This window comes from Bos javanicus, chromosome 1 (assembly GCF_032452875.1).
Source record: "Bos javanicus breed banteng chromosome 1, ARS-OSU_banteng_1.0, whole genome shotgun sequence".
NCBI classification, from domain to species: domain Eukaryota; kingdom Metazoa; phylum Chordata; class Mammalia; order Artiodactyla; family Bovidae; genus Bos; species Bos javanicus.
Genome location: NC_083868.1, coordinates 82,834,826 through 82,861,463, shown reverse-complemented (window position 1 = coordinate 82,861,463; position 26,638 = coordinate 82,834,826). Strand labels below are relative to the sequence as shown.

At 56.4% G+C, this 26,638-nt stretch overlaps 1 protein-coding gene across 1 annotated transcript; it reads left to right on the top strand.

Annotated features, from left to right (window-relative positions):
* Nucleotides 1–2,121: 2,121 nt before the first annotated feature.
* Nucleotides 2,122–23,165, top strand: EPHB3 (EPH receptor B3). The gene is made up of 16 exons (XM_061413844.1): nucleotides 2,122–2,699; nucleotides 12,021–12,085; nucleotides 13,173–13,845; nucleotides 16,378–16,533; nucleotides 17,315–17,656; nucleotides 17,821–17,945; nucleotides 18,105–18,264; nucleotides 18,346–18,454; nucleotides 18,825–18,877; nucleotides 20,228–20,350; nucleotides 20,464–20,711; nucleotides 21,177–21,392; nucleotides 21,504–21,653; nucleotides 21,745–21,938; nucleotides 22,029–22,184; nucleotides 22,289–23,165. The coding sequence occupies exons 1-16, from the start codon at nucleotides 2,585–2,587 to the stop codon at nucleotides 22,395–22,397; spliced, it is 2,994 nt and encodes a 997-aa protein (XP_061269828.1). The 5' UTR covers nucleotides 2,122–2,584; the 3' UTR covers nucleotides 22,398–23,165.
* The last annotated feature ends 3,473 nt before the right edge of the window (nucleotides 23,166–26,638 follow it).

Here is a 26,638-nt window from a genome sequence, read left to right as displayed (position 1 = left end):
AAAGGATTAAGTGTGACCATCTTGCTTCTGAGGCAGCTCAGAATCTGATCTCTTACTCTCTGTCCTGAGAAATCTCATGGTATCTGGGGGAAGTTCAGAGGGACAGATGTTTCTCCAGTTAGGACAGTGAGAGGCTGCATGGTGATAGTGACTCTTGGAGTTTAGAGTGCATCAGAATCACCTGGAATGCTTATTTGAAATGCAGACTGTTGGCCTCCATACCCTCAGAAATTCTGAGTCCCAACATCCAAGGTGGATGGGTGGCTTAGAATTCTGAGTTTTTAGCAGGCACCTAAGTGATCCTAAGGTGTCTGATGAAGTAGAATGAGTGAGTCTGAAAGCTATATAATCCTTTAAAAAAAAAAAAAAAAGAGCTATACGCTCTGATTCAAATCCCACCCTGCTACTTATGAGCACTGTGACTTGGGGCAAGTCACTAAGCCTTTCTAGATGTCAGTTTTGTTTGTAAAATGGGGCTATAATAACATCTGCTGCTGCTAAGTCACTTCAGTCATGTCTGACTCTGTGCAACCCCATAGACAGCAGCCCACCAGGCTCCCCCGTCCCTGGGATTCTCCAGGCAAGAACACTGGAGTGGGTTGCCATTTCCTCCTCCAATGCATGAAAGTGAAAAGGGAAAGTGAAGTCGCTCAGTCATGTCTGACCCTCAGCGACCCCATGGACTGCAGCCTTCCAGGCTCCTCCGGCCATGGGATTTTCCAGGCAAGAGTACTGGAGTGGGGTGCCATTGCCTTCTCCGATAATAACATCTACATCTTAATAAACTAGACTGATTTTTTTCAGAGTGTTTTTTGCACTTTACAAACGTCTGTTGAGCAAATGGGGTAGGAGTCTATTTGCCCAATTCAGAAACCTGGGGATTCTTCTTAATGTCTCTATCTACCCCATGCTTCTCAACCACCCAATCACAATTCTCCTGAGCTCTGTGTCCTAAAATATCTTAGACCTACCCACTTCTCTCCATCCCCACAGCCACCAATCTGGTCCAAGCCACCATCTTCCTCTGCCTGACCACTGCACAGCTTCCTCACTGACCTCCCTGATTCCACCCTTGCCTCTTCTCATTCAATCCTTCCCAGAGAAGCCATGTTAATCTGATAAAGTAATGCCCCTGCTTCAGACCCTAGCTCTTAGGAAGGCCTTCTGAATCCAAAAAAAAAAAAAAAATTCCTCTGCTTCCACCTACTCCCAAGCTTCCTTTTGGCTCCCCTCAGCCTCCAACTCTGCATTTAAGATACTCTGAACTTCTTTCCATTTCCTCCAATGAATATCAGTTTCTCTTGCCCCTGGGACTTCATACAAAGCGTGTTTGCTTTGCTTGAAACTGCCCTCCCCGGTCCCCAAACATATATTCTTCGCCTACTATTCATCTTTCATATTTCGACTTGAATGTCATTTCCTCAGGGCCAGACATAGCCATGCCTCTCACATGTGCTCCAGCAACTCTGTCCTTCCTCCATAATAATAACTGTTACACTCTGCGGTGATGACTTCATGCCTGCCTCCACCGCTATGTTAGCTCCCAGAGAACACAAACCTCTGTCTTATCCATTGCTGTACCGCCAGAAAACTCTAGTCAGTCTTTGGCTCAAAGAATGATGAAATACACGAATGAATGAATGAATAAACAAGTGAGAAGGTCCTGGTCACAGGATGTGTCGCGGAGGACGCCCACCTGGTAGTGCGTAAGCCGCGATTAGCTTGGGTCCGGACGTGCCTGTAAAGACAGCCACATGGGGGCGGCCTCAGGCACGCACAGACCACACGGGGGCGCCCCCGGCTCGTTTTACGTGAATGGCACCTCGGACTCAGGTTCGGTTACTAATCTCCACTGGGGACAGGAGGCGGGCTTCTCCCTCTGATGGACAGTATCGCTCCGCCCAATCTAATTCATCTTTTCCTTGGCCCTGCCCACCCCAGGCCTCAGAGAACCTGAGAGTGGGCGTGATGGAACAGCTGCCAACTAAACTCCGGCGGAGTGCTGTTGAGGCCGAACCAGCGCTCCTGGCGGTCTGTGAGTGGGCGGCGGGTGGCTAGGGGCGGGGCCTCCGCGATGACAGGCAGGCGGACAGCCCCGCCCCTCTCGTCCAGAGCGGCCGCGCCAGCGCTGGGGACAGCAGAAGTGAGTACGTGAGCGGCGCAGCAAGAACCCAGCTCGGACCCCGGACGGCGCGCGCACCCGGAGTCTCAGATCCGAGTCGGGCCCGCAGGAGACCGCTGGATTACTGTGCACACCGAACTACCACCACTCGCTTCCTCCCGCCCCGACCCGCCTCCCCGAGTTCTCTGGCTCCGAGCTTTCCAAGCGCCCGGGATCCTCCTGGACCGGTCCGTCCAGATTCCCCCAGGACCGACCTGCCCGCTTACCCCAGGATCGCCCGGCTCAGGGCACCGCCTGGGTCCCGGAGCCGCCTGCCTGGATTGCACCCTCTCCTTGCCTGGATCTCCTGGGACCTTGCGCGAGCCTTCTCGCGCCCGCCGAGCGGATCCTCCTGCGGGTGCCCGCAGCCCCGCCGGCGCGGCCCGGCGCGGCCCGGCTCGGCTCCCGGAGCCAGCCCCGGCCATGGCCCGAGCCCGCCCGCCGCCGCTGCCGCCGCTGCCGCCGGGGCTCCTGCCGCTGCTCTCTCCGTTGCTGCTGCTGCCCCTGCTGCTGCCCGCCGGCTGCCGGGCGCTGGAAGGTAAGCGGCGTCGGGGGAGTGCGTCCAAGGGTTAAGGTGTCCGGGGTCGCCCGAGTGGGGGCCAGGGGTGGGTCCGCGGTGTCGGTCCGATGCGGTCCAGGCTCACTTCGGAGGAGGCTCGGCCACCCGCACCCTCTCCAGAGGCTGGAGCTGGGGTGGCGGGGACGCCTTGGGCGCCGCCTCGTAGGTTCCAGCTGCCGGCTGTCTGCCGGTTGTGGGATCGCAGGCAGCACGACCTGGGTGAGCGTCCCTGAAAAGTCACGGCCCGGCGGTGAGCTTCTGTAGGAGTGCCAGGCACTCAGGACAGAGGAGCGGGGCCCTCCGCACCTTCTGGTTGCAGGGAAGTGTGCGCGACTCCCACCAGGCAAGGCCGGGGCTCTGAGGCTGCTGCTGGGCTCCCCAGGTTGAGGGGCCGCGTCGGCGAGGAACCTCTTGGAGTTAACCGTGAGAGTGTTAGTGCGTGCACTCCGCTTTGTCAGGGGATGGCTGCGGGGATGGTGAGGCGGGAGCCTGTTATTGTTGACGGTTTACCGAGCGCCAACTACCCACAAGGTGCTGTGTGCACCGCCGTTGCACACTGCTCTGGCGCTCCCCCTCTGCCTTCTTGCAGGACCCCCACCCCCAGTGCTGAGGTCTCCATAGAACTCCAGAGGTTGTGGGGTTTGTCTCAGGTAGCGCTAGAGCTGATGCCTTACCCATTATCCAGTGGAAAAGGCCAGGCTTCTCCGTGGGTTGTGTGAAACCTGCAGAGAGGGCTGCTGGGGGGGAAGGGTTGCTGCAACTTCCACAGGACTGTGCCTGGATGAACAGCCTAAGTGGTTTTGGCCCCCGTGGGAGAGCTCACATACATCCACTTGACACATACATACATCCACTTGACACAAGCCTGCGGGGACAGAGGCACTGACACCGGGCAAACAATAGACAGACAGACAGATACAGATACATACACACACGGTTTTCTAAAATTTTTGGAGCCATTAAATGAGGGAATAAAAACCTTCCTGAATGTGGAGAGAAGGACACCACAGACTGGGGGAAACTGAGATGACAGGCAGTACTTCTATTCAGTATTTTTAACTGATCTAGTCACTTTCTTAGTTTAAGAACAAAAACATGAATTCTGTGTGACTTGGTTTGTTCGCATGTTCACAGTTGGTAAACTTGAAGGTTGGAAGGAAAAAAAGAACAGAGTTACGAGAGAAAGGCATCTTCTGGTGCTTTTTCATTTTCTCCAGGAGGAAAAAAAAAAAACATTCTTCTGAATCCCCATCGTCTTTTATCTCTGAGCCCATTGGTGCTGACAGACTGATTCACACGGGTGGACACATGCAAATCCAGACAGACACACCGAGGTCGCACCCACACTTGGCGCACACTCACCCACATGTGTATGATAGGATCACAGGCGTGAGAAACCAGTGTGGAGCTTTGTTGTTGATCGCCTCAAGGGTGTGAGCCTGCTGGAGTTCTCAGGTCTGTGTCTTAGCCTAGGAGAGGCGACACCGGCACACTCGCTTACGGGGCTGTGTGTGCCAGGCCCCAGAGCCCTTGTTGTGGGGTGTGGTGGGTGCTGATGCTGAGAGGGGGGCAAAGCAGGGTGGTTTGGGTCAGGTGAGCAAGGGCTACCTGAAAAGGCTCACCCTCTTCCTTCCTTCTTCCCTCCCTGTGTCCCTTCTTCCTCTTTCCCTTCCTTTATTTCTCCTGTTCACTCCTCACAATCTGCTGGTCCCTTTAGACCCTAGCTGGCAGGCCCTAGCTGGGAGCTGGCATCCGGGTTTCCAGGCCCAGGACGTGAGGGGCAGACCAGGAGGCAGAAGCCTGGTGAGCTGCAGCAGCCCAGGAAAGAGAGGGCAGTGGGGCTGTGGCCCCTCCTCTGTCCCTTCCTCCCTCAGCTGTGAAGTGGGGTCTGGGGCTCTTCCCTGACTGCGTGGGTGGTAGCTGGGAGGCCAGGCCAGTGTGGGGCGCTCCTAAGAAGGTGGCAGTGCCTCCCGAGTGTGGCTTTCATTAATTCCTTCATGTTTGCTATATATCAGAATTTAGGGTTTTCAGTTAGTGTGAGAATGAAAGAAAGAAGAGAGATGATGCCGCAGGCGCTGACCCCAGCCCAGTGGTCCCCCTACCCACCCTCCTGCCCCCGTCACTATGACATGGGATAGTAGTGGAACCCACCTCCTAGGGGGTGCTATGAAGATTGAATCCTTCATGTGTGTCAAGTGCTTAGCACATAGCTATTGTTATTCAAGGATTAACTGTTGTTATTATTATTACCCTAGGGTCTGCTCCTTGGGGAGCTCCAGAAAGTGAAACTGGTGTGTACACTTGCCCTGCAGGAGGGAGCTTAGAGGAAGCAATGATGGGGGAGGAGAAGTTGGTCTGGGGAAGTTGCTATCCCCCTCCTCCCCCAACCTCCATTTCTCTCCAGCTCTGGGAGGGAAAGGATGGGGTAGGGAGAGACTTGACCTTGACTCCTGCCTGTACCCCATCCTTATTCAGGAACTTGAATGGGGGATGGGTAGATTTGGGGGTCCTGGGCTAGGCCAGAGGGCAGGGCTAGGTGGGACACCCAGCACCGAAGAGCTCTTCAGCATCCCCAAGCTTTATGGGTGGAGGGTCTCACCCCTTTACTCCAGCCTTCCCTTTGGTTTTGCTAGTATTTGGTTTGCCCTTGGCCTCTGGGGTCGTTATATTTAGGCCAGGTTCTTGAGTTGTGGGTGCTGTCCCTCATGGTCTCATTGGTTAGATGCCAACTAGCACCTAGTTGCTCTTCCATCTACACACTTGGGGTTCACCAAGGTTCTGCCTCCAAATATTTCAGTTTTCCATGAAGATAGAGCCAGAGTTCTTGCTTGTCCTCCTTGGTTAAAGAAACACCTTTCCTTGCCCTCTGATTGATTCTCCCGCCCCCAACATGCACACAAATTGCCCTCGAATTTACCCTCAGTCACAGGGAAACAGGGCCACCTGGTTGCTCACTCTTCTTTTGTATCATGCTCCCCTGTCCCCCAAGCCAAGATCATTCTCCCCTTGGGGATCATGAGCAGAGTCCAGTAGGTGAGCGGACTAGGAACGGGGCGTGGGATGAAGAAGGATGTCCAGACCACAGGGTCCTTCTACCTCAAATAGGATGGGGAGGTCCCTGCTAGGAAGAGACCCTTTGGAGAAAAGAGAAACAGTTACCAGATATAAGAGGTGGGGGCTGGTCGGCCTTCTCCCAGGCAAGCCCTGTTGCTGCAGTGGCAGACTCTCCCTGGGGAGAGAGGCGTGTGTGAGTCCACCTCTTTCTCAGCGGCAGTGACCACTGAGGAGGTGGCAGCTGAAAAGTGACAGCGGGCTGGGGTTTCTGTGGCCTCTGGTGCCCCCCACCCATCTGTCTTGAGCTGGCACATCAGAGCTGCGACGAGGGACAGTGGCAGGTACTCGAGGGAACCAGCTTGCCCATCACCATCTTCCCTTTAACCAGAACTGCCGCCGCCACCACCACTGTGGCCTCAGCGGCAGCGAGCTAGCCCAAAGCTGCCATGGGCAAGGCCTCTGCCACCCGGCCTTCCACTAATTAAACAGCATGAAGAGGCTGAATCACCAGGCCTGCATAGTTTGAAAATTGTAGCCCTGCCTGTTGTGCTGAGTCAAACTGGTTTGTCGGGATTGGGCAGCTGGGGGTGGTGGGGAGGGAGACTGGGTACAGCTGGGCACCTGATGGGGTGGGAGAGTCCCCCTGCCCCGAGGGCTGGCCCTGGCACCCGGTCTCCTGTTGCCTCTCTGCCCTTAGACTCCTGGTCAGACCAGCTGTGGCCAGGATCCCAGGGAAGCCTTTAAAGGCGAGCTGTGCATCAGCCTTCTGGCTGGCTGGCAGGGCCTCAACTGGGGTGGGGGCCATTAGTCCTCTTAGTGTCCGTCACTTTAGTCATGTCCGACTCTTTGCAACCCCATGGGCTGTATAGCCCACCAGGCTCCTCTGTCCAGGGGATCGTCCCAACCCAAGGATCGAACCCGGGTCTCTTGCATTGCAGGGTGTGGGCCATGGATGAGCACGAGGCATTTGGGCTCCTGCCCCTTGCTTCCTCCTCCCTTCTCCTCCCTCTCAGGTTTATTTAATTATAAATCCCCGTGATCTGAGGGGAAGAATGAAAAACAAAATGTGTTCCCTGTTCTGAGATGCTCCCCTCCCCTCTGACCCAGACCTGAGGGCCTTGGGGCCGTGGCAGGGGGAGGGAGAGGAGGTCCTCCAGGTCCTGTGGCAGGGTCTGCTTCAGATCCCTTCCTCCTTGGGCTGACCACCCTGGGTGTGCAGGTTGGTACACGCATGTGCACACGCTGAGACGCAGGGGAGGGGCGGGAGGGGGGAAGACAGGACAGATCACTCAGGTGGATTGGCTGAGGTAGGGATCCCAGGCGGAAGAGGGGGACCGACTCTGGAGGAGTCTTCCCCCTCTCTTTGTAGGCAGGGTCCCAGGGCGTGCCTCCTTGCTCAGACCCTGTGTCTCTGTCCTCCTGCCCCTGCACACTCTGTTGGCCCAGTCCAGGAGTGTGACCTTTCCTGCCGCCTCACAGTCTGTGGTCTGGAGTTTGGGCTGGTTGTTTCTTGCTCCTGTTCTCTAGATTGTTTCTTATTCTCTGGGTCTCACTGGCACACCTGCTTGCAGGGTGGGGTGCTTTGTATGACGGGGCTTGGGGATGCTGTGGGATTTAGTAGCTCCGTAAAGTCATGTGCCCCTGGCCCTTCACTAGGGCAGGTGCCAGGCTCCTCCCCCCGGCACACCAGTATGGCCCAGTGAGACCCTCAGACACATGCTGGTTGCCGATAATGTTTTCCTCCTGGGCCCCCAGCTTATGCGTGGACGTGTTGCCTGAAGCTCCTGAGGCTACCTGCCTTCATCCTAGCGCCCCCACCCTACCACAGCCCCAGAGCTGGGGATGGTACCATTGTGCTAGCAGGGAAGTGGCCTGCTGCTTGGTGAAGGGCTATACCTGGGGAGGCTGCACCCTGCCACACCCAGAAGCATCTTCATGCCCGGGCCCCAACCCCAGCCTCGTGACCTGTGACAGCTCCTGCCTGGGCCAGGGCCACAGGAAGCCAGTCTGGGGCTTGTTCCTTCCCTGTGCCTCTGGTCAAGGCTGCCCCAGTCTCTCTGCTTTCTCAGCAGAAGAGTGCCCTCTCCCAACTCTTCTCCATTTCGCTTGAAAACTCATCTCAGAAAGAACGGGCTTGCAGAATGTGTGTGTGTGGCATGTGCATCGAGAATGCAACTCTGAGGCTTTACGCCACCTCTAGATGTTGATAGTATACTATGTCTGCATGCTCCTGTGGAATGTTTCAGTGCAAGTGGGCATCTGCGCGTGTGCAGCTGATGCTAGTTGTGTGTGACTGTGTAAGAGCATGTCACAGCGTCTGTACAGGCAAACTGGTGTTTGTGTTTGCACTTGACTACACTTAAGACTGTGACGTGTGGTTGGCAATAGCGTGCGGCTGGGTGTGTAGGGAGAACGCACTGTTGGCTGCACACACCCTCGCGGATGCATATGTCTCAGGAAATCCGCACATATGAAGGCTGAGAGACTGAGTCTTTGCCTAAGGCATGCCAAATCTGTGTGTAGGAAAGATTCATTGTATATGGATGTCTCAGGAAGACTGATCTGTTTGGACCAGATGCATCCGTGTGTCTGTGAAAGGCAGACTGTGTGAAAGCGTGTGCGTCTGCGGGTGGCTGTGGCCTTGTGTGTTTTTGTCCACCATATGTGGGACTGGTCGCTCTTTAGCCCCAGTGGTGGGAAGGAGCCCAGCCACTGAGAACTTGGTGAAGTGTGTGCCTCTGTGTGCACAAGCGAGAGCCACACAGCTGCTGCCACGTGGCCATTCCCGTTGGCCCTGTGAAACCTGAAAGGGGTGCTGCTTTCCTTCTGAGCATTGAAGCCCCAGTCCCAGAGAGTTCCAGAAAGGCCTGGTGGCCACTTCCTCTGCTTTCTTGTGGGGGGTGGGGGGGGCGGGGGTGGTGGTGGGGTTCCCTGCCCAACAGAGCCTGTATCTGCAAGTGTCCACCGCCCTCTGGTTTCCCTCCAGCAGCCATGGTGGGACAGAAGGGGGTGGGCGTGAGGTGGGCAGCTGGGGAGTTTGGAGACTGCGCCTTCATTCCTCTTTTGTCCTTGTCCCCTGTACCTGTATCCTTTACTCCAGCAAGTGTGTACTTACACACACACACACCCTACACATAGGAAAGGTGGGCTCTGGAGAGGTGAGTCTCTCCCCCTCAACACCACAGACAGATAGATTCACCCCACCCCCACCCCCGCCCCACCTTCTTCCTGAGGCTGGGACACGGGCACCTCAGGGTCTCCCTCCTGCAGAAGGGAGTAGGCCCTTCCCCTCCCCCAGAGAGCAAGCCCCTCCCCACCAGGGTGACCGAGCCCTTCCTCAGGCACACATGACTCGAAATCTAAGTCCTCTCCTCATTAATGGGAAAAATGTGCCGAGATTGAGCGATGGCCAAGGCTGAGCGATGGCCAAGGGCCGATCCCCCCGCCCCCTCCCTCTCTCGCTCCCCAGAAATTAAACAGAAATGAAGAGCCTCCCCTCACCAACCTCCCCCCGCCCCCCTCCCCAGCGCCCCCTCCCTCCCGCCTCTCAGAGCCAGCGCAGGGCTTGTTTTAAACTGTGGAGGAATCTGGCTTGGAGGGGGGAGGGGGCTGAATATTTGGGTTTAAACAGTTCCAGATGGGTTTGGCACAGGCTGAGCAGAAGGAAGTGAGGGAGAGGGAGGAGGGAGGCAGCTCGAGGGAGCGGTGGGAGCCCTGGCCGGCTCGGTGGCGGGCGGCGGGCAGCGGGCAGCGGGCAGCGGGCAGACCAGCAGGCGGACTGGCTGGGGGGAGGGGGTGCACTTGGCTCGCGGCTCGCAGGGGCTCCCAGGGACCGCAGCACTCTGGGCTGCTGGCTGTGGAAGAGGCTACTTGGCAACTCCCTCTCCGTGTCTGTCTCCTTGGGCCTCCTTGTCTCTCCATCTCGCTGTCTTTTGTAGTCCACCGCCGGCCATCCCGGCTGTCTGGTCCTAGCCCGCCGCCCCGCACATCCCTCCAGCTTGGGTGCCGCCCACCATCCGCCCGCTCCGCCCCTCCCTGCCTGTCTCTGGGCCCCTGCTTCTGCCCACCCCCTCTTCTCTCCCCAACCCCTCCACCCCGCGCTGAACGTGGTGTCTGTCTGTCTGTCTGCCAGAGGGGCCTGTCAGGCCACCGACGACGAAGCTGGGATGGCTCACCCCTCAGCCCGGCCTCCAGGGGCCAGCTGCTGCTGCAGAAAGGAGGAGGGAGCCGCGCTTCCCAAGTGAATGGCTGCTGCTGGCGGTGGGAGGGGGGGCCCTTTGCCTCACGTGAGGGCCTGGGCCCACAGCTGCCTCGTCCACCATCCCCAGCTCAGAGCCAGACTGCAGGAAACTGGCGAAGACCATAAGCCGGGAGTCTGTAGGGTTTGGGTCTTTCCCTTCTCCAAGTACCTCCAGCCTGCCCCCACTGTTGATGTAGAGGCCCCCAGGACTTCTGGGGCAATCCTGCCCCATTCCAGCTTGGGGTTGAGGGGAGAACCACTGGCTGTCTTCCAGGCTATGAGAAAAGACTCAGGACCTCTTTCCCACTCCTAGGTGTAGTGTTGGGGTTACACTGCTGAGAGAAGAGTTATTAAGCCAGAACCCAGATCCAGTTCCTAGGGGAGCAAGTTTGTCAGAAGCATTAATAGACCCATCCTATGGCCAAGCTAAAGGAAACAGACAAAAACCCCGAAGCTTAGAATGGGATTGGTGCTGCAACAAAGCCCCTGACCCTGGATACACAGAGGAAGGCATCTAACACTGACTTGGGGGTTCAGGGTAGGCTTCTTGGAGGAGGTGACAGCTTGGTTGAGACAAAGTATACACAGGAGCTTTCCAGGCTTTCTGTTTTCCCTTTACAGAAGGGCGTATTGCAGTCACAGTACCCTGGTTAAGAGATTGGTTGTGGAGTCAGACTTGAATTTGAGACACGTTTCGAAACTTTTCACCTCAAATTCTAGCAATTTTACCTTCAGTTCAGTTCAGTCGCTCAGTCGTGTCCAACTCTTTGCGACCCCATGAATCGCAGCACGCCAGGCCTCTCTGTCCATCACCAACTCCCAGAATTTACTCAAAGTCACGTCCATCGAGTTGGTGATGCCATCCAGCCATCTCATCCTCTGTCTTCCCCTTCTCCTCCTGCCCCCAGTCCCTCCCAGCATCAGAGTCTTTTCCAATGAGTCAACTCTTTGCATGAAGTGGCCAAAGTACTGGAGTTTCAGCTTTAGCATCATTCCTTCCAAAGAACACCCAGGGCTGATCTTTAGAATGGACTGGTTGGATCTCCTTGTAGTCCAAGGGACTCTCAAGAGTCTTCTCCAACACCACAGTTCAAGAGCATCAATTCTTCGGCACTCAGCTTTCTTAGGTCCTATATATATTGTACTTGGGCTTCCCTGGTGGCTTAGACTATATAGAATCTGCCTGCTATGCAGGAGACCTGAATTCGATCCCTGGGTTGGGAAGAACACCTGGAAAAGGGAATAGCTACCCACTCCAGTATTCTTGCTTGGAGAGTCCCATGGACAGAGGAGCTGGGTGGGCTACAGTCCGTGGGATGGCAGAGTCGGGCACAACTGAGCGACTAATACTTTCACTTTTTTCACATACTGTATCCAGGCATCAGTTTTCTCATCTGTAAAAGGGATACACCAACAGTACTTTTATCCAAGGATTTCAGGAACAACTGAACTAGCTCTAGAGGAGCTGGCTGGGCCTTGGTGGTCCTTACCCCATTCTCAAAGAGCATTCCTGTCCTGTCCACCAGAGCTGGTTGTGTAGGAGGCTGGGTGGGTGTGGGCTCTGGCCTGTGACTGTTCTCCCATTCCCCTGGGCGTGTGTGGGGCTGCGCCTTTGTGTTGGGAATGGAGTCAGGGGAGGCCTGGGCAACAGGGTCTGAAGCACACGGCCCTTTGTTCCAGGATAAAGGACCTGCCAGCCCCTTTGTGTGGAGATTAGCAGAGCCTGTAGGTGTGTGAACCGGCCCTGGATCCTGCCTCATTAACCCAGACCTGGGGTCAGCAACTAACACCCACTCCCAGCTGGCCTGACAAGACATCTTTGAGGCTGTGACATCTCTGGGAGTGGCTGCAGGGTCTCCTCTGGGCCTGGGGAGCTGAGAGCTTTGGGAACCTGGGAGTACCTGGTGGGAACTGATGTCTGGCATCCTGGACTTTCCTGGGCAGCCTCCTCTTTCTCCGTATCCTAAGCTTGGCCCCTGGCCTTTTTTCTCTTGTTGCTTCCACAGAGACCCTCATGGATACAAAATGGGTGACATCTGAGTTGGCATGGACCTCTCATCCGGAAAGTGGGGTAAGACCTCCTCTCCATTTCTCCTGAGTGCTGCTTGCCAGTTAGCCCCTTTGCCTCAGCAGGGCCGCCTCTGTGCCCTACTTTCCCCACCTGTGGTATCCACATCGTCTGCACCTGTCACCTTCCTCCTTACCTGCTGGTCCATCTCTGAAAATGCTTTCCTCTTTGACCCTTCAGCCTGCCTCTGTCCTTCCTCCCACATACACACCATCTTTGTCCCATTCTCCCTCTGCCCGCCCCTCAGCCTGTCTTCAACCTGTTCCCATCCCTTTCTACCTGGCAGCCCTTTGCATGTCTGTCATCTCCCTCCTTCCTGGGTCCTTGGGAAGAGCACTGGCTTGGGAACAAGGAAGCTTTGGTTCCAGATCTCTGACTTGCTGTGACTTTGAGCAAGACAGTTTACCTTTCTGGGCCTCTGTTTCTTGAATGTTACATTCCTATAGTCCTTGACATCTCTAAAGTGTTCTAACTGACCTCCCTCGATGGCCTTCACAACTGTACTAAGTTCTGGAACACTGGGTTTGGGTGACGTTACAGACCCTCAAGTCACCAGACCTGATTCTGTGACCTTGGGCAAGTCCCTGCCTTTGTGAGTCTTGGCTTCCTCTTCTCTGGAGTGGGAACAACAGATGTATCTTCCAAGGAACTGTGAAGGTTAAATGTGATGGTAATAGTAGTAATCAGTGTTTATTGGACCTATTTAATTCCTCACAGCCTCATTTACTTTCAATCAGTCCCATTTTATAGACAATGAAACTGAGGCATAATGATAATAAGTAATATATCTGATAATTACAAAGTACTTATCAGGTGCCCCATTCTAAGTGCTTTATTCAGTTAAAGTCATTTATTCCTTAAATATCTTTATTCTTACCATGTTCCAGATGGGGAAAGGGAGGCCAGGGAGGTTAAATGACTTACCTGTAGTCACACAGCAGAGAACTGAGACTGGAGCCCACTAGTCTATATGCTCAACCACGGCACCACGGAAGCATCTCTGTGAAGTAAATATAACAGGTCAGATCTGGGCTTGTGATCGACACCCGGCAAATGCTGGTCTCACTGTCCGTTTTTCTCACTTGCACAGTGGGAAGAGGTGAGCGGCTATGATGAAGCCATGAACCCCATCCGTACGTACCAGGTGTGTAACGTGCGGGAGTCCAGCCAGAACAACTGGCTTCGCACAGGGTTCATCTGGCGGCGAGATGTGCAGCGGGTCTACGTGGAGCTCAAGTTCACTGTGCGGGACTGCAATAGCATTCCCAACATCCCTGGCTCCTGCAAGGAGACCTTCAACCTCTTCTACTATGAGGCTGACAGTGACGTGGCCTCAGCCTCCTCCCCCTTCTGGATGGAGAACCCCTATGTGAAGGTGGACACCATCGCACCCGATGAGAGCTTCTCCCGGCTCGATGCTGGCCGTGTCAACACCAAGGTGCGCAGCTTTGGGCCGCTCTCCAAGGCTGGCTTCTACTTGGCCTTCCAGGACCAGGGCGCCTGCATGTCGCTCATCTCCGTGCGCGCATTCTACAAGAAGTGTGCGTCCACCACCGCAGGCTTTGCACTCTTCCCTGAGACCCTCACTGGGGCTGAGCCCACCTCACTGGTCATCGCCCCTGGCACCTGCATCGCCAATGCCGTGGAGGTGTCTGTGCCCCTCAAGCTCTACTGCAACGGTGACGGGGAGTGGATGGTGCCTGTTGGCGCCTGTACCTGTGCCACCGGCCACGAGCCAGCCGCCAAGGAGTCCCAGTGCCGCCGTGAGTGAGGACTGGCCTGGGGGAAGGGATGGAGGACGTGCCTGGGCCACCACTGCCCACTGCCCCCTAACCACCACTTTCTTGCCTGCCAGATTTGGGGCAGAGGGAGGAAAGGGAAGAGGGGTATCAGGTGCCAAAAATGTTGTACAAGAAGGGAGATGAGAGAAAATGAGGAGAGACACCAGGATCGTAAGAGAAATAATGAAACTAAAGAGAGAGGAAGGAAGCCATGGGGAATCCTTGACAAAGAGGCACCTGGAGAACGTGCTCAGAGCCTCGTGAGGCCAGCAGAGATGCCCGCTTGTCCAGGCCCAAGTGTATGTGTCACCTGGAAATATTAGGTGGGCCTTGGAGCTCCAGGCACCTCATGCTTGGCCCTTTAACCTGGGGGTCTCGTCTGCATCTTAAGACGCTACATTTATAGTACAGAGATCAGAGGCCCAGTCTCTGAACTCCTGAGTTCTGACTCTGCCACTTACCACCTGTGAGACCTTGGGCAGGTCACTGAACTCTGAACCCTGGTTTCCTTATTATATGCAAAATGGGGGCATTAGTGGTGATTCCTTCATGGAGCTGTAATGGGGCTGAACTGAGTCAATGCATGGGCGCCCTTGGAACAGTGCCTGGCACATGGGGAAGCAGAGCACCATGTAAGTGTCTGCTGTGACTTGCAGGAGTCCTGGGATGAAGGGGACAGGGATTGTTTTGTCCTTGATTCATACACAAGAGCAGGTTTCCCAGGTGGCACAGTAGTAAAGTATCCACCTGCCAATGCAGAAGATGTGGGTTCGATCCCTGGGTTGGGAAGATCCCTTGGAAATGCCAACTCACTCCAGTATTCTTGTTGGGGAAATCCCATGGACAGAGGAGCCTGGAGGGCTACAGTCCATGGAGTCGCAGAGTCAGATACGACTGAGCAGCTGAGCACATGCAGATGCAGGCATACAAGGAGGGTAGGGGCCTGCCTCCGGTAGCTTGCCAAGACTCATAAGACCTCACAGAGTACTAGACTTGCCAGCTATAATCCCCATTCACAAGAGGTTCTCTCATCTGAGCCTCACCACAATCTTGTATGGTAGATTCCAGTTACCTCCTCTGTTTAGCCAATAAGGAGGCTCAGAGAGGTTCTGCTCTCCAGGTCTCATGGTGCGAAATGTGGGCACTGGGACCACAGCCTCATTCAGCTGCTGTACCATGCGTGTCAAGGTGCTAAGGGCCTTGTCTGCCCTCCTGGGGCTTGCAGCCTGAAGTGCCCAAAGGGTGGGAGCCAGCTCTTAGCACAGCCCTCGGTGTGGGGGGCTGGTGGCCCAACCTGGCTGTGAGACTTCATGTCTGTGCTGTCATGGGAAGGTGAACAGTGCCTTGCCCGGCGCCTCTCCACTTCACTATGGGAACCTGCCCCCAGACTTCCTCCTCCTAAGTGGAGAAAGGGGGTGGGGGTGATGAGCCTGACAGCCTGAAGAGGGGCTAACACTCTGCAGGTCCCTGGCAGGAAATGCATGCTGGTTCCCATGACAACCAGGCTGGCCTGGCCCCTGCCCCCTCTCCCACTGGCTCAAAAGAGCTTGGATGGAATATCACCTTAGTCAGGGGAGATTAAACCCCAGAGAAGGCATAGCCCCAACTCCGGGCATCCCACACTCAGGATAACCTTCTAGAAAGCAGTTGTGTATGGACAGGGTGACCATATGTGTTAGTGTGTCTAGGGCAGCCCTGGTTTACGCCCATCAAGCTATCGTGATTATTACTTGTGACCCCTTTCACTCTCAAAACAGTCCAGTTTGAGTAATAAATCATACGGCCATCATAGATATAGGGGATCTCCAGAAACCCAAGTCCAGATAGAGGTGCCAGGTGTTCAGGCACCGAGCCCTGGGCTCCCTCTTGGGATTGGGGTTCCCCTCGTGGACACTTTGAGGCCTCTGAACTCCAGGTGACCTCAGCCTTCCTGCCTGGTTTCTTTCTCTCCTTTTCTCACCCCTTCTCAGCCCCCACCCCTGCCCCAGGGCAGAAAGGAGCTGCTGCCCTGCTCCTGGTGGGCGGGGAGAGAGGTGGGCCGTGAAACTCAGAGTCCTCAGAGTCCCCACCGCTGGTTGTTCTGGAGCGTTCTTGAGGCTCTTCAGGAGTAATTGTCCTTGAGTTTCAGGGAGGGGTGGGGGCGTCCCAGCAGAGTAGAGGGTGCTGCCAGCCTGCTAGTGGTCTCTTCCCATCCCCCTCCTCCTCCTCCCTCTCTCTTCCCTGCCTCGACAAGTCCAGGCTGTCCAGGTGATGGAGCTGACGTCTTCTTCTATGAGGCCCCAGGGGTGGGGGTGGGGGAGGGGTGGGGAGGAATCCGCTGACATGGGGTTTCCACGAGGCAGAAGGGCCTTTTGTAGCTGCAGCCAGAGTTAGGCAATACTAGCATGGCCCGCACAGTCTGGGAGGTGGAGGGGCCAAGACCTGTGCTGGGGAAGGGCCAGATTCCCATGGAGGTGTGGAGGGTTGTGTCTGCAGGGAAGGGAGCTGAGACTTCCATCCTCTTCTCCCCGACAGCCTGTCCCCCCGGGAGCTACAAGGCAAAGCAGGGAGAAGGGCCCTGCCTGCCCTGTCCACCCAATAGCCGCACCACTTCACCAGCCGCTGGCATCTGCACCTGCCATAACAACTTCTACCGCGCAGACTCCGACTCCGCAGACAGTGCCTGTACCAGTGAGTGGTGGCGCGTCTTCATGTTCTCTACTCCAGGCCTTCCCTCTGCAGGCCAGGCTGGGGATGCCTAAACAGTCTCTATGAATGTCTCCACTTTGCAGATGGGGACACTGAGGCTCAGGGTGGGGGTTAGATGTTGTACTCAACCACAGCGCAGGTAGGAAGTGACCAGCCCCTGAGCCAGAATCCAGGTGAACTGAAAGGCTTAGCCCTCCACTAATACTTAATAAGCCTAGCTGGGTATCAGGAACTGTCTAGGACCCTCCAGTTTACTGCTGCTGCTTCTGTCTAGGACTGCTATTCTTTTGGTCCAGCTCTAACCAGAGAGGGGGCCTCACATCCCTGGGGCAGCCTGGTATTCTGCTTTTTCTCTACTCTGGCCTTTGGTGCCAGGCATTGCCAGGCACCAGGAATGATGCAGTCAACTGTCCTAGGAACTTGCAACCTGGTGGGAGAAACAGATGTGGAAATAGATAACAACCGTATAATGTGCTAAATACAAGGCTGGAGGAATGCCCAGGAATGGTTACGGGAGTACAGAGGATGGGAAGAGGAGGAATCAAGGAAGGTTTCCAAGAGGAGGTGACCTCTCAAGTTGAGCCTTAAAGGCCAAATAGGAGTGTGCCCAAATAGGAGTGTAAAGAGGCCTAGGAAGGGTATTCTGCATAGGAAAGCAAAGACAAAAGCAGAGGTAGGAAGCAGCTTGGAGAACACAGGCGCTCCGGGCGGAGGGTGGTCCCCGGACCCCAGCTCATTGCTCTCCCCCTCATCTTCCCCACAGCGGTGCCATCTCCGCCCCGGGGTGTGATCTCTAATGTGAATGAGACCTCACTGATCCTTGAGTGGAGTGAGCCCCGGGACCTGGGTGGCCGGGACGACCTCCTCTACAATGTCATCTGCAAGAAGTGCCACGGGGGCCCCGGGACCATGACCTGCTCACGCTGTGATGACAACGTGGAGTTTGTGCCTCGGCAGCTGGGCCTGACCGAGCGACGGGTGCACGTCAGCCACCTACTGGCCCACACGCGCTACACCTTCGAGGTGCAGGCGGTCAATGGTGTCTCGGGCAAGAGCCCTCTGCCCCCCCGCTACGCAGCTGTGAATATCACCACCAACCAGGCTGGTGAGGAGGGCACATGGGAGGGTAGGGCCTGGTTCATCTTCCCCCACCCAGAGCGGAGTTGCCTGGGGCCTGCCCATGGACCACCGGGGGGCCCCTGGGACCTGGGTCCTTGGGGAGGATGCCAGAGGCCGAGAAGCCTGTGCTGAGCCCCACCCCTTCCCTAGCCCCCTCCGAAGTGCCAACACTACGCCTGCACAGCAGCTCCGGGAGCAGCCTGACCCTGTCCTGGGCACCCCCAGAGCGGCCCAATGGAGTCATCCTGGACTACGAGATGAAGTACTTTGAGAAGGTCAGAGTCTCACAGGGCAGGAAGAAGCCCTGGGGCAAGAAGATCACCCCAGATAGTGTTGGGGGCCCCTGGGAGGGAAGCTTTGGGTACTGAGGAGGGTGGGCAGGGGCCAAGGGACGTCAGGACCCACTGAGACTCAGTGTCCTCCTGGTGTTGCAGAGTGAGGGCATCGCCTCCACCGTGACCAGCCAGAAGAACTCCGTGCAGCTGGACGGGCTGCGGCCCGATGCCCGCTATGTGGTCCAGGTCCGAGCCCGCACGGTAGCTGGCTATGGGCAATACAGCCACCCAGCTGAGTTTGAGACCACAAGCGAGAGAGGTACATGTCCCCCCACACCTGTCCCCGCCCCGCCCATGCTTGCCACCCCTCCACTCACCTGTGCCTCCCCATCGTCTCTAGGCTCCGGTGCCCAGCAGCTCCAGGAGCAACTCCCCCTCATCGTGGGCTCAGCCACGGCTGGGCTGGTCTTCGTAGTGGCTGTGGTGGTCATTGCTGTCGTCTGCCTCAGGTACTGATGGGCTCAGGGGCCCACTGGAGCATTCCTTTAGTGCCCTTGAGCCCTCTCAGCACATAGGTGACCATCACCCACATCAGACCTGGAACCACAGCCTTCCTAGGCCCAGGGTGTCATTGCTGGAGAGGCCCTTTCCAATCCACACCCATGTCTTCATTCTATCCCCTCCCTGTCTCCAAATTCCCTCCGGGATCAAGTCCACTGAGCCCCTTGCCCACAGACCCAGAAGCAGCTGTAACCACTGACGATGGGACCAGGCACTGGGCTGTCCCCTGTGCACTCTGCCCCTCCTATGAGCCCAAGGGTTCCCTGAACGGAGGGAGCTTGGACTTGTCTCAGGCCTCCCCTCTCCCCTTCCCCCTAGGAAGCAGCGGCACAGCTCTGATTCAGAGTATACGGAGAAGCTGCAGCAATACAGTGAGTCTGTCTATTCATTCCCACCTCCCAAAGCTCCCTTGGTCCCTGCAGGGCTTGGGGATACCCTCTTCCCTGGCTGGGACTTCATTCCCTTAACTCCTCCCCTGGCTGCCCCATCCTGCTTCCAATTAAGTGCCATTTCCTGAGCCCCTACTTCACTCTTGCTAGCCCCAGAGATGAGTGAGATGTGACCCCTGTCCTCAGGGGTAGTTAGTCTTGTGAGAAAGACAACATATGTACACACAGGAAACAATGAGAGAACAATTCAGAGTTAAGTCGGGGGTTCCTGCTACAGAGGGCAGTGAGCGTTCAGAAGAGAGGAAGGCTTCCTGGAGGAGGTAGCCTTGGGCTGAGCTGAGCCAGGTGAGATTTAGCGGGGTTTAGAGAGGTGGAAGGAAAAGGCAGTGGCACCCCACTCCAGTACTATTGCCTGGAAAATCCCATGGATGGAGGACCCTGGTAGACTGCAGTTGATGGGGTCGCTAAGAGTCAGACACGACTGAGCGACTTCACTTTCACTTTTCACTTTCATGCATTGGAGAAGGAAATGGCAGCCCACTCCAGTGTTCTTGCCTGGAGAATCCCAGGGATGTGGGAGCCTGGTGGGCTGCCATCTATGGGGTCGCACAGAGGCGGACACGACTGAAGTGACTTAGCAGCAGTAACAGCAGCAGAGAGGTGGAAGGGGGAGCATTCTGGGCTAGAGGAGCCTTTGGAAGGTAGTGGGTGGGGTGGAGAGAGTGCCCAACTGTGGGGGCAGTGAGAAGACTGGTTTGACAGCTGCTGGGAAGCCAGGCCGGGTAGTTGTGGCCAGTCCTTGGAGGGTCGTGAAAGGCAGGCAGAGGAGTTTGGACTTGACTACACCATAGGTAATCTGAAAGGCTCTCAAGCTGAGGAGCAATACAATGAAAGCATTGTTGTAGGAAGACAGGTATGCAGGCTAGATAGGTGAGAAAAGTCCAGAGGCAGAGAGCCCAGCTGGGCAGCTGTTGCAGTAGTCTGGGTGTTGATGGCCTGGCAAGGTCAGGGGCTGAGGGAATGAGGGGAGGGATGGGTCTGAAACAGGCTTTGACGTGATGAGAGATGAGGGAGGAAGGAGAAGAATACTAGGTGTCTAGCCTTTATGGTTGCTAGTTCTCACCAAGGGGACAGTGGTGGGGTGGGAACAGGGGAGCTCTAGCTTCTTCAGAAAGGAATACAGAGCAGGCTTAGCAGGGAGGTTGGGAATGTGCTCCTATGGGGGTGGGGGATAGGGAGGAAGACTAGGGCAGGATCCGGGTGGCAGAGTTCCCTCACTGTCCTCAGCCCAAGGATCTGGCTCCCTCTCATGCCCACCTTTTCTTCCTCTAGTTTCTCCTGGAATGAAGGTTTATATCGACCCCTTTACCTATGAAGACCCTAATGAGGCCGTGCGGGAATTTGCTAAGGAGATTGATGTGTCCTGCGTCAAGATTGAGGAGGTGATTGGAGCTGGTGAGTCTGTTGGGGCACACAGTGGGGAGGAGAGGCTGAGGGTTACCCCTGGGGGAGGGTGGAGGCCAGTTAGGTACAGAAATAGCTTAGTACCTGTGCCCTGTGCTGTGCAGGGGAGTTTGGAGAAGTGTGCCGGGGTCGGCTGAAACAGCCTGGCCGCCGGGAGGTGTTTGTGGCCATCAAGACCCTGAAGGTGGGTTACACGGAGAGGCAGCGGCGGGACTTCCTCAGCGAGGCCTCCATCATGGGTCAGTTTGACCACCCCAACATAATCCGGCTGGAGGGCGTGGTCACCAAAAGTCGGCCAGTCATGATCCTCACGGAGTTCATGGAGAACTGCGCCCTGGACTCCTTCCTTCGGGTAAGAACCCCCTTCCACTCCCTAAGACAGCTAGGTTAGGTAAACCACCTGGTCCCACAAGTTAGACCCTATACAAGCCCAAATATTTGCTGAGGTGGCACAGTGCAGGGAGAGAGCTGGACCTTCAGAGCCAGGAAGACCAGAGTTCTCACCCTGACTGCCCCCTGCTGCCTGTATGACCTCAGGCTTTACTTAACCTCTCTGAGTCTCAGCTGCCTTGGTTGTAAAATAGAAGTGGAAGAGCTCTTTGGGTCCTCACAGGGGTTCATCAGGTGATATATACAGATGCTGGCCACACAGGAGGGCAGCTTCTTACTCTCAGTGCACGGTAGATATGGTCAGAGAGGGTAGATGAGGCGTGGTCTTGAAGGACCTGGGAAGGTGGGCAGGCAGGCAGGTCCTGGACGGAGCCAGGGCCGGGCAGCAGGGGATGGGCTGCTTCCTGAGCCTCCTCACTGTCTCCAGCTCAACGATGGACAGTTCACAGTCATCCAGCTGGTGGGCATGTTGCGAGGCATTGCTGCTGGCATGAAGTACCTGTCTGAGATGAACTACGTGCATCGAGACCTGGCTGCCCGCAACATCCTCGTCAACAGCAACCTGGTCTGCAAAGTCTCAGACTTCGGCCTCTCCCGATTCTTGGAGGATGACCCCTCTGATCCCACCTACACCAGCTCCCTGGTACAGGAACCAGCTGGGAGGGAGACTGGGGGCGGGGCCAACCAGGCAGGGGCTCAGGGCTGGGGACCAGCCCCGAGACATAGGGTGAAGGGCGTGTGCCCCCCTCACCAGGGCGGGAAGATCCCCATCCGCTGGACCGCCCCAGAGGCCATAGCCTATCGGAAGTTCACCTCTGCTAGTGACGTCTGGAGCTATGGCATTGTCATGTGGGAGGTCATGAGCTACGGCGAGCGACCCTACTGGGACATGAGCAACCAGGATGTGAGTTGGACCTGCCAGAGTGCTTGGGTGGGTGGGAGCTGCTGGGGAGCCGAGTGGTGGCTCACTCCAGGGTTCCTGGCTCTTGGCTCAGGTCATCAATGCCGTGGAGCAGGATTACCGGCTGCCCCCACCCATGGACTGCCCCACAGCACTGCACCAGCTTATGCTGGACTGCTGGGTGCGGGACCGGAACCTCAGGCCCAAATTCTCCCAGATCGTCAACACCCTGGACAAGCTCATTCGTAATGCTGCCAGCCTTAAGGTCATCGCCAGTGCCCAGTCTGGGTCAGTACCTCAGCCTCTGCTCCCAAGCCAGCAGCCCTACCCTGCTTCCCCCGACATCAGGACTCATCAGTTCCCCTCTTCTTCCCACAGCATGTCACAACCCCTCCTGGACCGCACGGTCCCCGACTACACCACCTTCACGACAGTTGGTGACTGGCTAGATGCCATCAAGATGGGGCGGTACAAGGAGAGCTTTGTCAGCGCAGGGTTTGCATCCTTTGACCTGGTGGCCCAGATGACTGCAGAGTGAGTGTGTCTCACATTTGGAGGGCTGGGGCTGGGGATTCTGAGCTGGGCCCGAGTGGTGGGCAGGAGGGGAGGCACTGACGCTGCCCTTGGCCCCTCTGCAGAGACCTGCTCCGGATTGGGGTCACCTTGGCGGGCCACCAGAAGAAGATCCTCAGCAGTATCCAGGACATGCGGCTGCAGATGAACCAGACGCTGCCTGTGCAGGTCTGACACCCGACTCCCACTGGGTGTGTGCTCACCAAGGACCGTGCAGGAACTCCGACCAGCCGACTGGACTTTTGGACTTTTGGTTGCTCAGCCTTAGGCTGTGGCCCAGAAGATGGAAGACTGGGAAGGGCCCAAGCTGGGACTTCTCCTCCAGGCCTGTGCTCCCTCCCCAGGAAGTGTGCCCCAAACCTCTTCATATTGAAGATGGATTAGGAGAGGGGGTGACGACCCCTCCCCAGCCCCTCGGGGCCCAGGCCTTCCTGCTCGCCGGTGGGGGGATCCCCACCACCTCAGACTTGGCTGTTCATCAGTGCTGGAGGTCCTGGCATGGTCAGGTGGGGAATAAGCCTGGGTTCCAGGGCCCAGCCCTGGCAGGGGTCTGGCCCCCCAGGTAGGCAGAGAGCAGTCCCTCCCTCAGGAACTGGAGGAGGGAACCCTGGGAATGGGGAAACGTAAGCCCCCCCCCCCCACCCAGAAGCCAGCTGGCACCTCCAGTTTGCACAGGGACTTGTTCTGGGGGCTGAGGGCCCTGCCCCACCCCCGCCCTTGGTGCTGTCATAAAAGGGCAAGCAGGGGCCAGCTGAGGAGCAGCCCCTTGCCCCCCAGAGACTGACTCTCAGAGCCAGAGGTCGGATGTGTGTGTGTGTGTGTGTGTGTGAGAGTGTGTATGTGAGCGTATGTCAGAGAGCATGGGTGAGTGTGTAAAGGCTTGGCCCTGTGCCCTGCCGTGGGGCCAGTTGGGCCGTCAGCGGAATAAAGGCAATAAGATGATTCTCTTGCCCCTCCTCATTCCACCCCAAATTCATGGCCCCTCAGCCCTGGCCCTTCAGAATTCCCAGGAGTCATTGGGAGGCCAAATCCAGGCTTCCCCAGGCTCAACTTCTTTTTTCTGTTTCAGCCTTGTTGCACCTAACTTCTTGGAAGTGGGGTGATAACAGTATAGAGCAAACTCCCCCAGAGCTCCTTCCTTCTAAGGCCCAGCCATTCCCATTCCAGGGGCTGTCTGGGCAGACACTCGCTTCTGGATGGCAGAACGGCGAGTGGGCAGACACTCACTTCTCGATTTCATAGACTGAGCCCTTTCACACTCATTGTCTAGAAGGAGCTGGGGGTAGAGGGCGTTGATCAGCCCCCAGGGTCACAGGGCCCAGGACAAAGAGGATGGGACCCCACTGGTGTTCAGATGCAGAGGGCAGTCCTTTTCAGCAAGTGTCAGTGGAGAAGTAAGTCTACTCTTTACTGAACAATTCCCATATTGCTGGCACTGGGCTAAAATGCTCCATTTATACATGGATCTTATTTAATCTCACAACAACTGAGCCAGGGAAGGAAGTATTTTTATCTCTTTTTTACAGAGGAGGAAGGGGAGAGGTTAAGTAACTTGCCCAAAGTCGCTGAGCCAGTAAGTGAGGCCCGAGGCTGGGATTCCCACCCTGAGACTGCCTGCACACTCGAAAGGTTCAGAGGATAAATAACCAGAACCAGGGAGAGGGTTAGGAAAACAGCTTCTGGAAATAAATGTCAAAGGAAAAAGGGGGTGGAGTGGGAATGAGGACTCATTAGATGCAGAAACGTGTGTGTTGTGGGGGGGGGGGGGCGGTGCATACGCAGTGACTTTCCCAGTGTCAGAAGGAGGGAACCTTGGGCAGTAAACCTTTGTGGCGCATGGAACAGGTTTCCAAGGAACCTGTCGATCCCAAATTAGAGTCTGGCTGGCCCTGGTAGGGAGTGTAGGCAAAGCCTTGTGGATCTCCTGGTTCACACGGAGCAGTCCCGCACTTCTTTCCAAGCAGGGCAGAGCTCCGTAGCGGAATTCTAAGTGTAGGCGGTAGCTAGGATTTGGCGATGCTGAAGGGCTGGAGGCAACGGGCGGCTATTTCAGGTGCAGGGGCCAGACCCCGGGAGGCAGACCAGGCCGGCGAGAGTAGAGTTGGTCCAAGACGGAGGTTGAGGCATTCGACCCGCGAGCCCAAAGCCTGACAGGGAGAGGGTCAGGGGCCGCTCCGCCCCTCGCCGCGCGCTCCCGCGCTGGGGCTGCACCCGTAGCGCGGCTCCTTAGTATTCCCCCCACGGAGCCCAGCGGCGCTGCAGAGGCTGCCCGGGGGAGGAGCGCCCCGCGAGGCTCGGGCCCCGGGCGGTGGGGGCGGGGGAGGTGGGACGGGAAGCCTCGGGGATCCGAGACCCGTTGGGACAGAGCCCTCGTCTCTTCCCTAGCTGGGAACTCTGCCGAGGGCGGGGGCTAGAGGGGACAAGGTGGGGGACCCAGGCGCCGCCGCTGTCATCGGCGCGAGGTGTGGCGGGCGGCCAGAGGAGGGGAGGCGGTGTTGAGTGGCGTCCTGCGCATCCTGTCCTGCGCCGCATTCCCGGGCTGAGGGCTCAGATAAAAGGGAGGGGGTGTTCCAAGCTCCTGCTCAAGTGTCCCCTTCCTACTCTTGAGGCCCCGGGATGGGGGAAGGTCCGTGGCCCGCGTCTCCTGGAGTGACCCCCTCACTTATTCCTTCACTCTATCATTTTAGCGGGACTCTGGGATGAGGGTTCGGTCCGAAGAGGTAGGGCGTCGCCGCAGTGGGTAGGCAGAGAGGGCGGGACCGTGGGCTTTGAACGCCGAGGGAGGGGTGCGGTCTGGGAGCCGCTCAGTGAGGGGGCACTTGGTGGGTGCGCTCCAGGACGAAGATTTCAAGGGGGCATAAAGTACTCTGTTGAATGTGCCTTGTGCAGCACGGGACACACACCTCCCTTCACTTGTGTCCGGATTTGTTATTCCTCTGCAAGCACACCGTGTCCCCAAGTCACGTCCTTACCCGTGTTCTTACGTCCCCTTACAATACTCTGCCTGGCCCCACCTCCCAGCCCACACACCCTAAGAGCTTCCCACGATAGAGAAGAGGTGGGGGAAGGGATGCAAAGAAGGGAGAACAAAAGCCATCCCCTTCATTGAAGGCTCCTCCCCCAGTGCATTCCTACCTGGGCCTCATAACCCTACTAACAACCTGTGTCTCACTGGGGTCTGAGAAGAGTTCTCAGTCCTTGAGCAGTGATGTAGAGGGATGGGGCGTGGTTAGGGCAAAGGAAGTATGAGGATACTCAGGAGGAGTCTGGCTTTCCTGGGGGCAGGGAAGGAATGAGATGTAGTGAGGTCTTGATCTGGTTAGAGTCTTCCTTAATTAATTACACACTCCTGGGGGCAGAACATTTGATCTCCCAAGCTAGTGCTTGAAAAGGGAAGCCAGAGGGCTGGGGTGGGGGAGAGTGTTGAGCCTAGAGTTGGGGCTGCTTCCCCTCACCTCCCTCATCCCATCTGCCCCAGAGAGGCAGTTGCAGCCCCAAATGACCCATGTCATGCCCCCCTCTGTGCCTGAGTGCAGAGAGTAGGGACAGGTAAAGACAGTAAGCTACTCTAGGCTGTACTCAGCCCCCCACAGTATCCCCCTCCTCCACAGTGGCCCCAGGGAGAGGGTCCTGGACAAGGAACTATTAGATCTAAGCCTGGGTGGCTAGACCCTGAATTCTAATCCGGAGATCTGGGGCGCCTGGGGCAGGGCAGCTGCAGATTTAGAGTACAGGCAGACCTGGGGTCAGAGCCCAGCTTTTTGCTCTTTGACCTTGGACAGGTTGACTTCTCTGTGCCTCCATGTCCTCATCTATAAAAAGGTGTAGTGATCATTTCTACCTCATTAGATTGTTGCAAACATGAAATCAGTTAATACATGTAAAGTGTGTGCCAGGATCATAGCAAGTACTCAAAAATGTCAGCTACTATTTTTATTAGTATGACGTTTGAATAAAATATAAGAACAGATAGGAAAATGCCGAGTAGTGTTTGGTGCATAGCTGGGATCCAATAAACTAAGGCACGGGGTGGGGAAATCCACCAACCCCATTCTAGCCACGGGAATGATTGGCATTTTGCTGCAGGCTTAGCCCAGGCTGGACCACTTCCTGGGATAGTTCTACTGGGGCCCGAGTGGTTTGAAAGGAATGAGAGTGAGGGTGCTGAAGCTCACTAAGGGGTAGAGAATGTAGCAAGTGGCTGAGGGACCGTGGTTTCTGCATGTGACCCCTTAGTGCACTGATCCTGGGTGTGTTTGGGGTGGGGAGGGGATTCTTACCCTCCAATATTCATTCATTCTTCAAACATTTACTGGATATTTGTTGTGTGTCAGGCACTGTGCTGGGCACTAAGATACCGTGATGAACAAGAACAAAGACAGATGCTGCTTCAAAGAGCTTAGTCTAATAGGGGT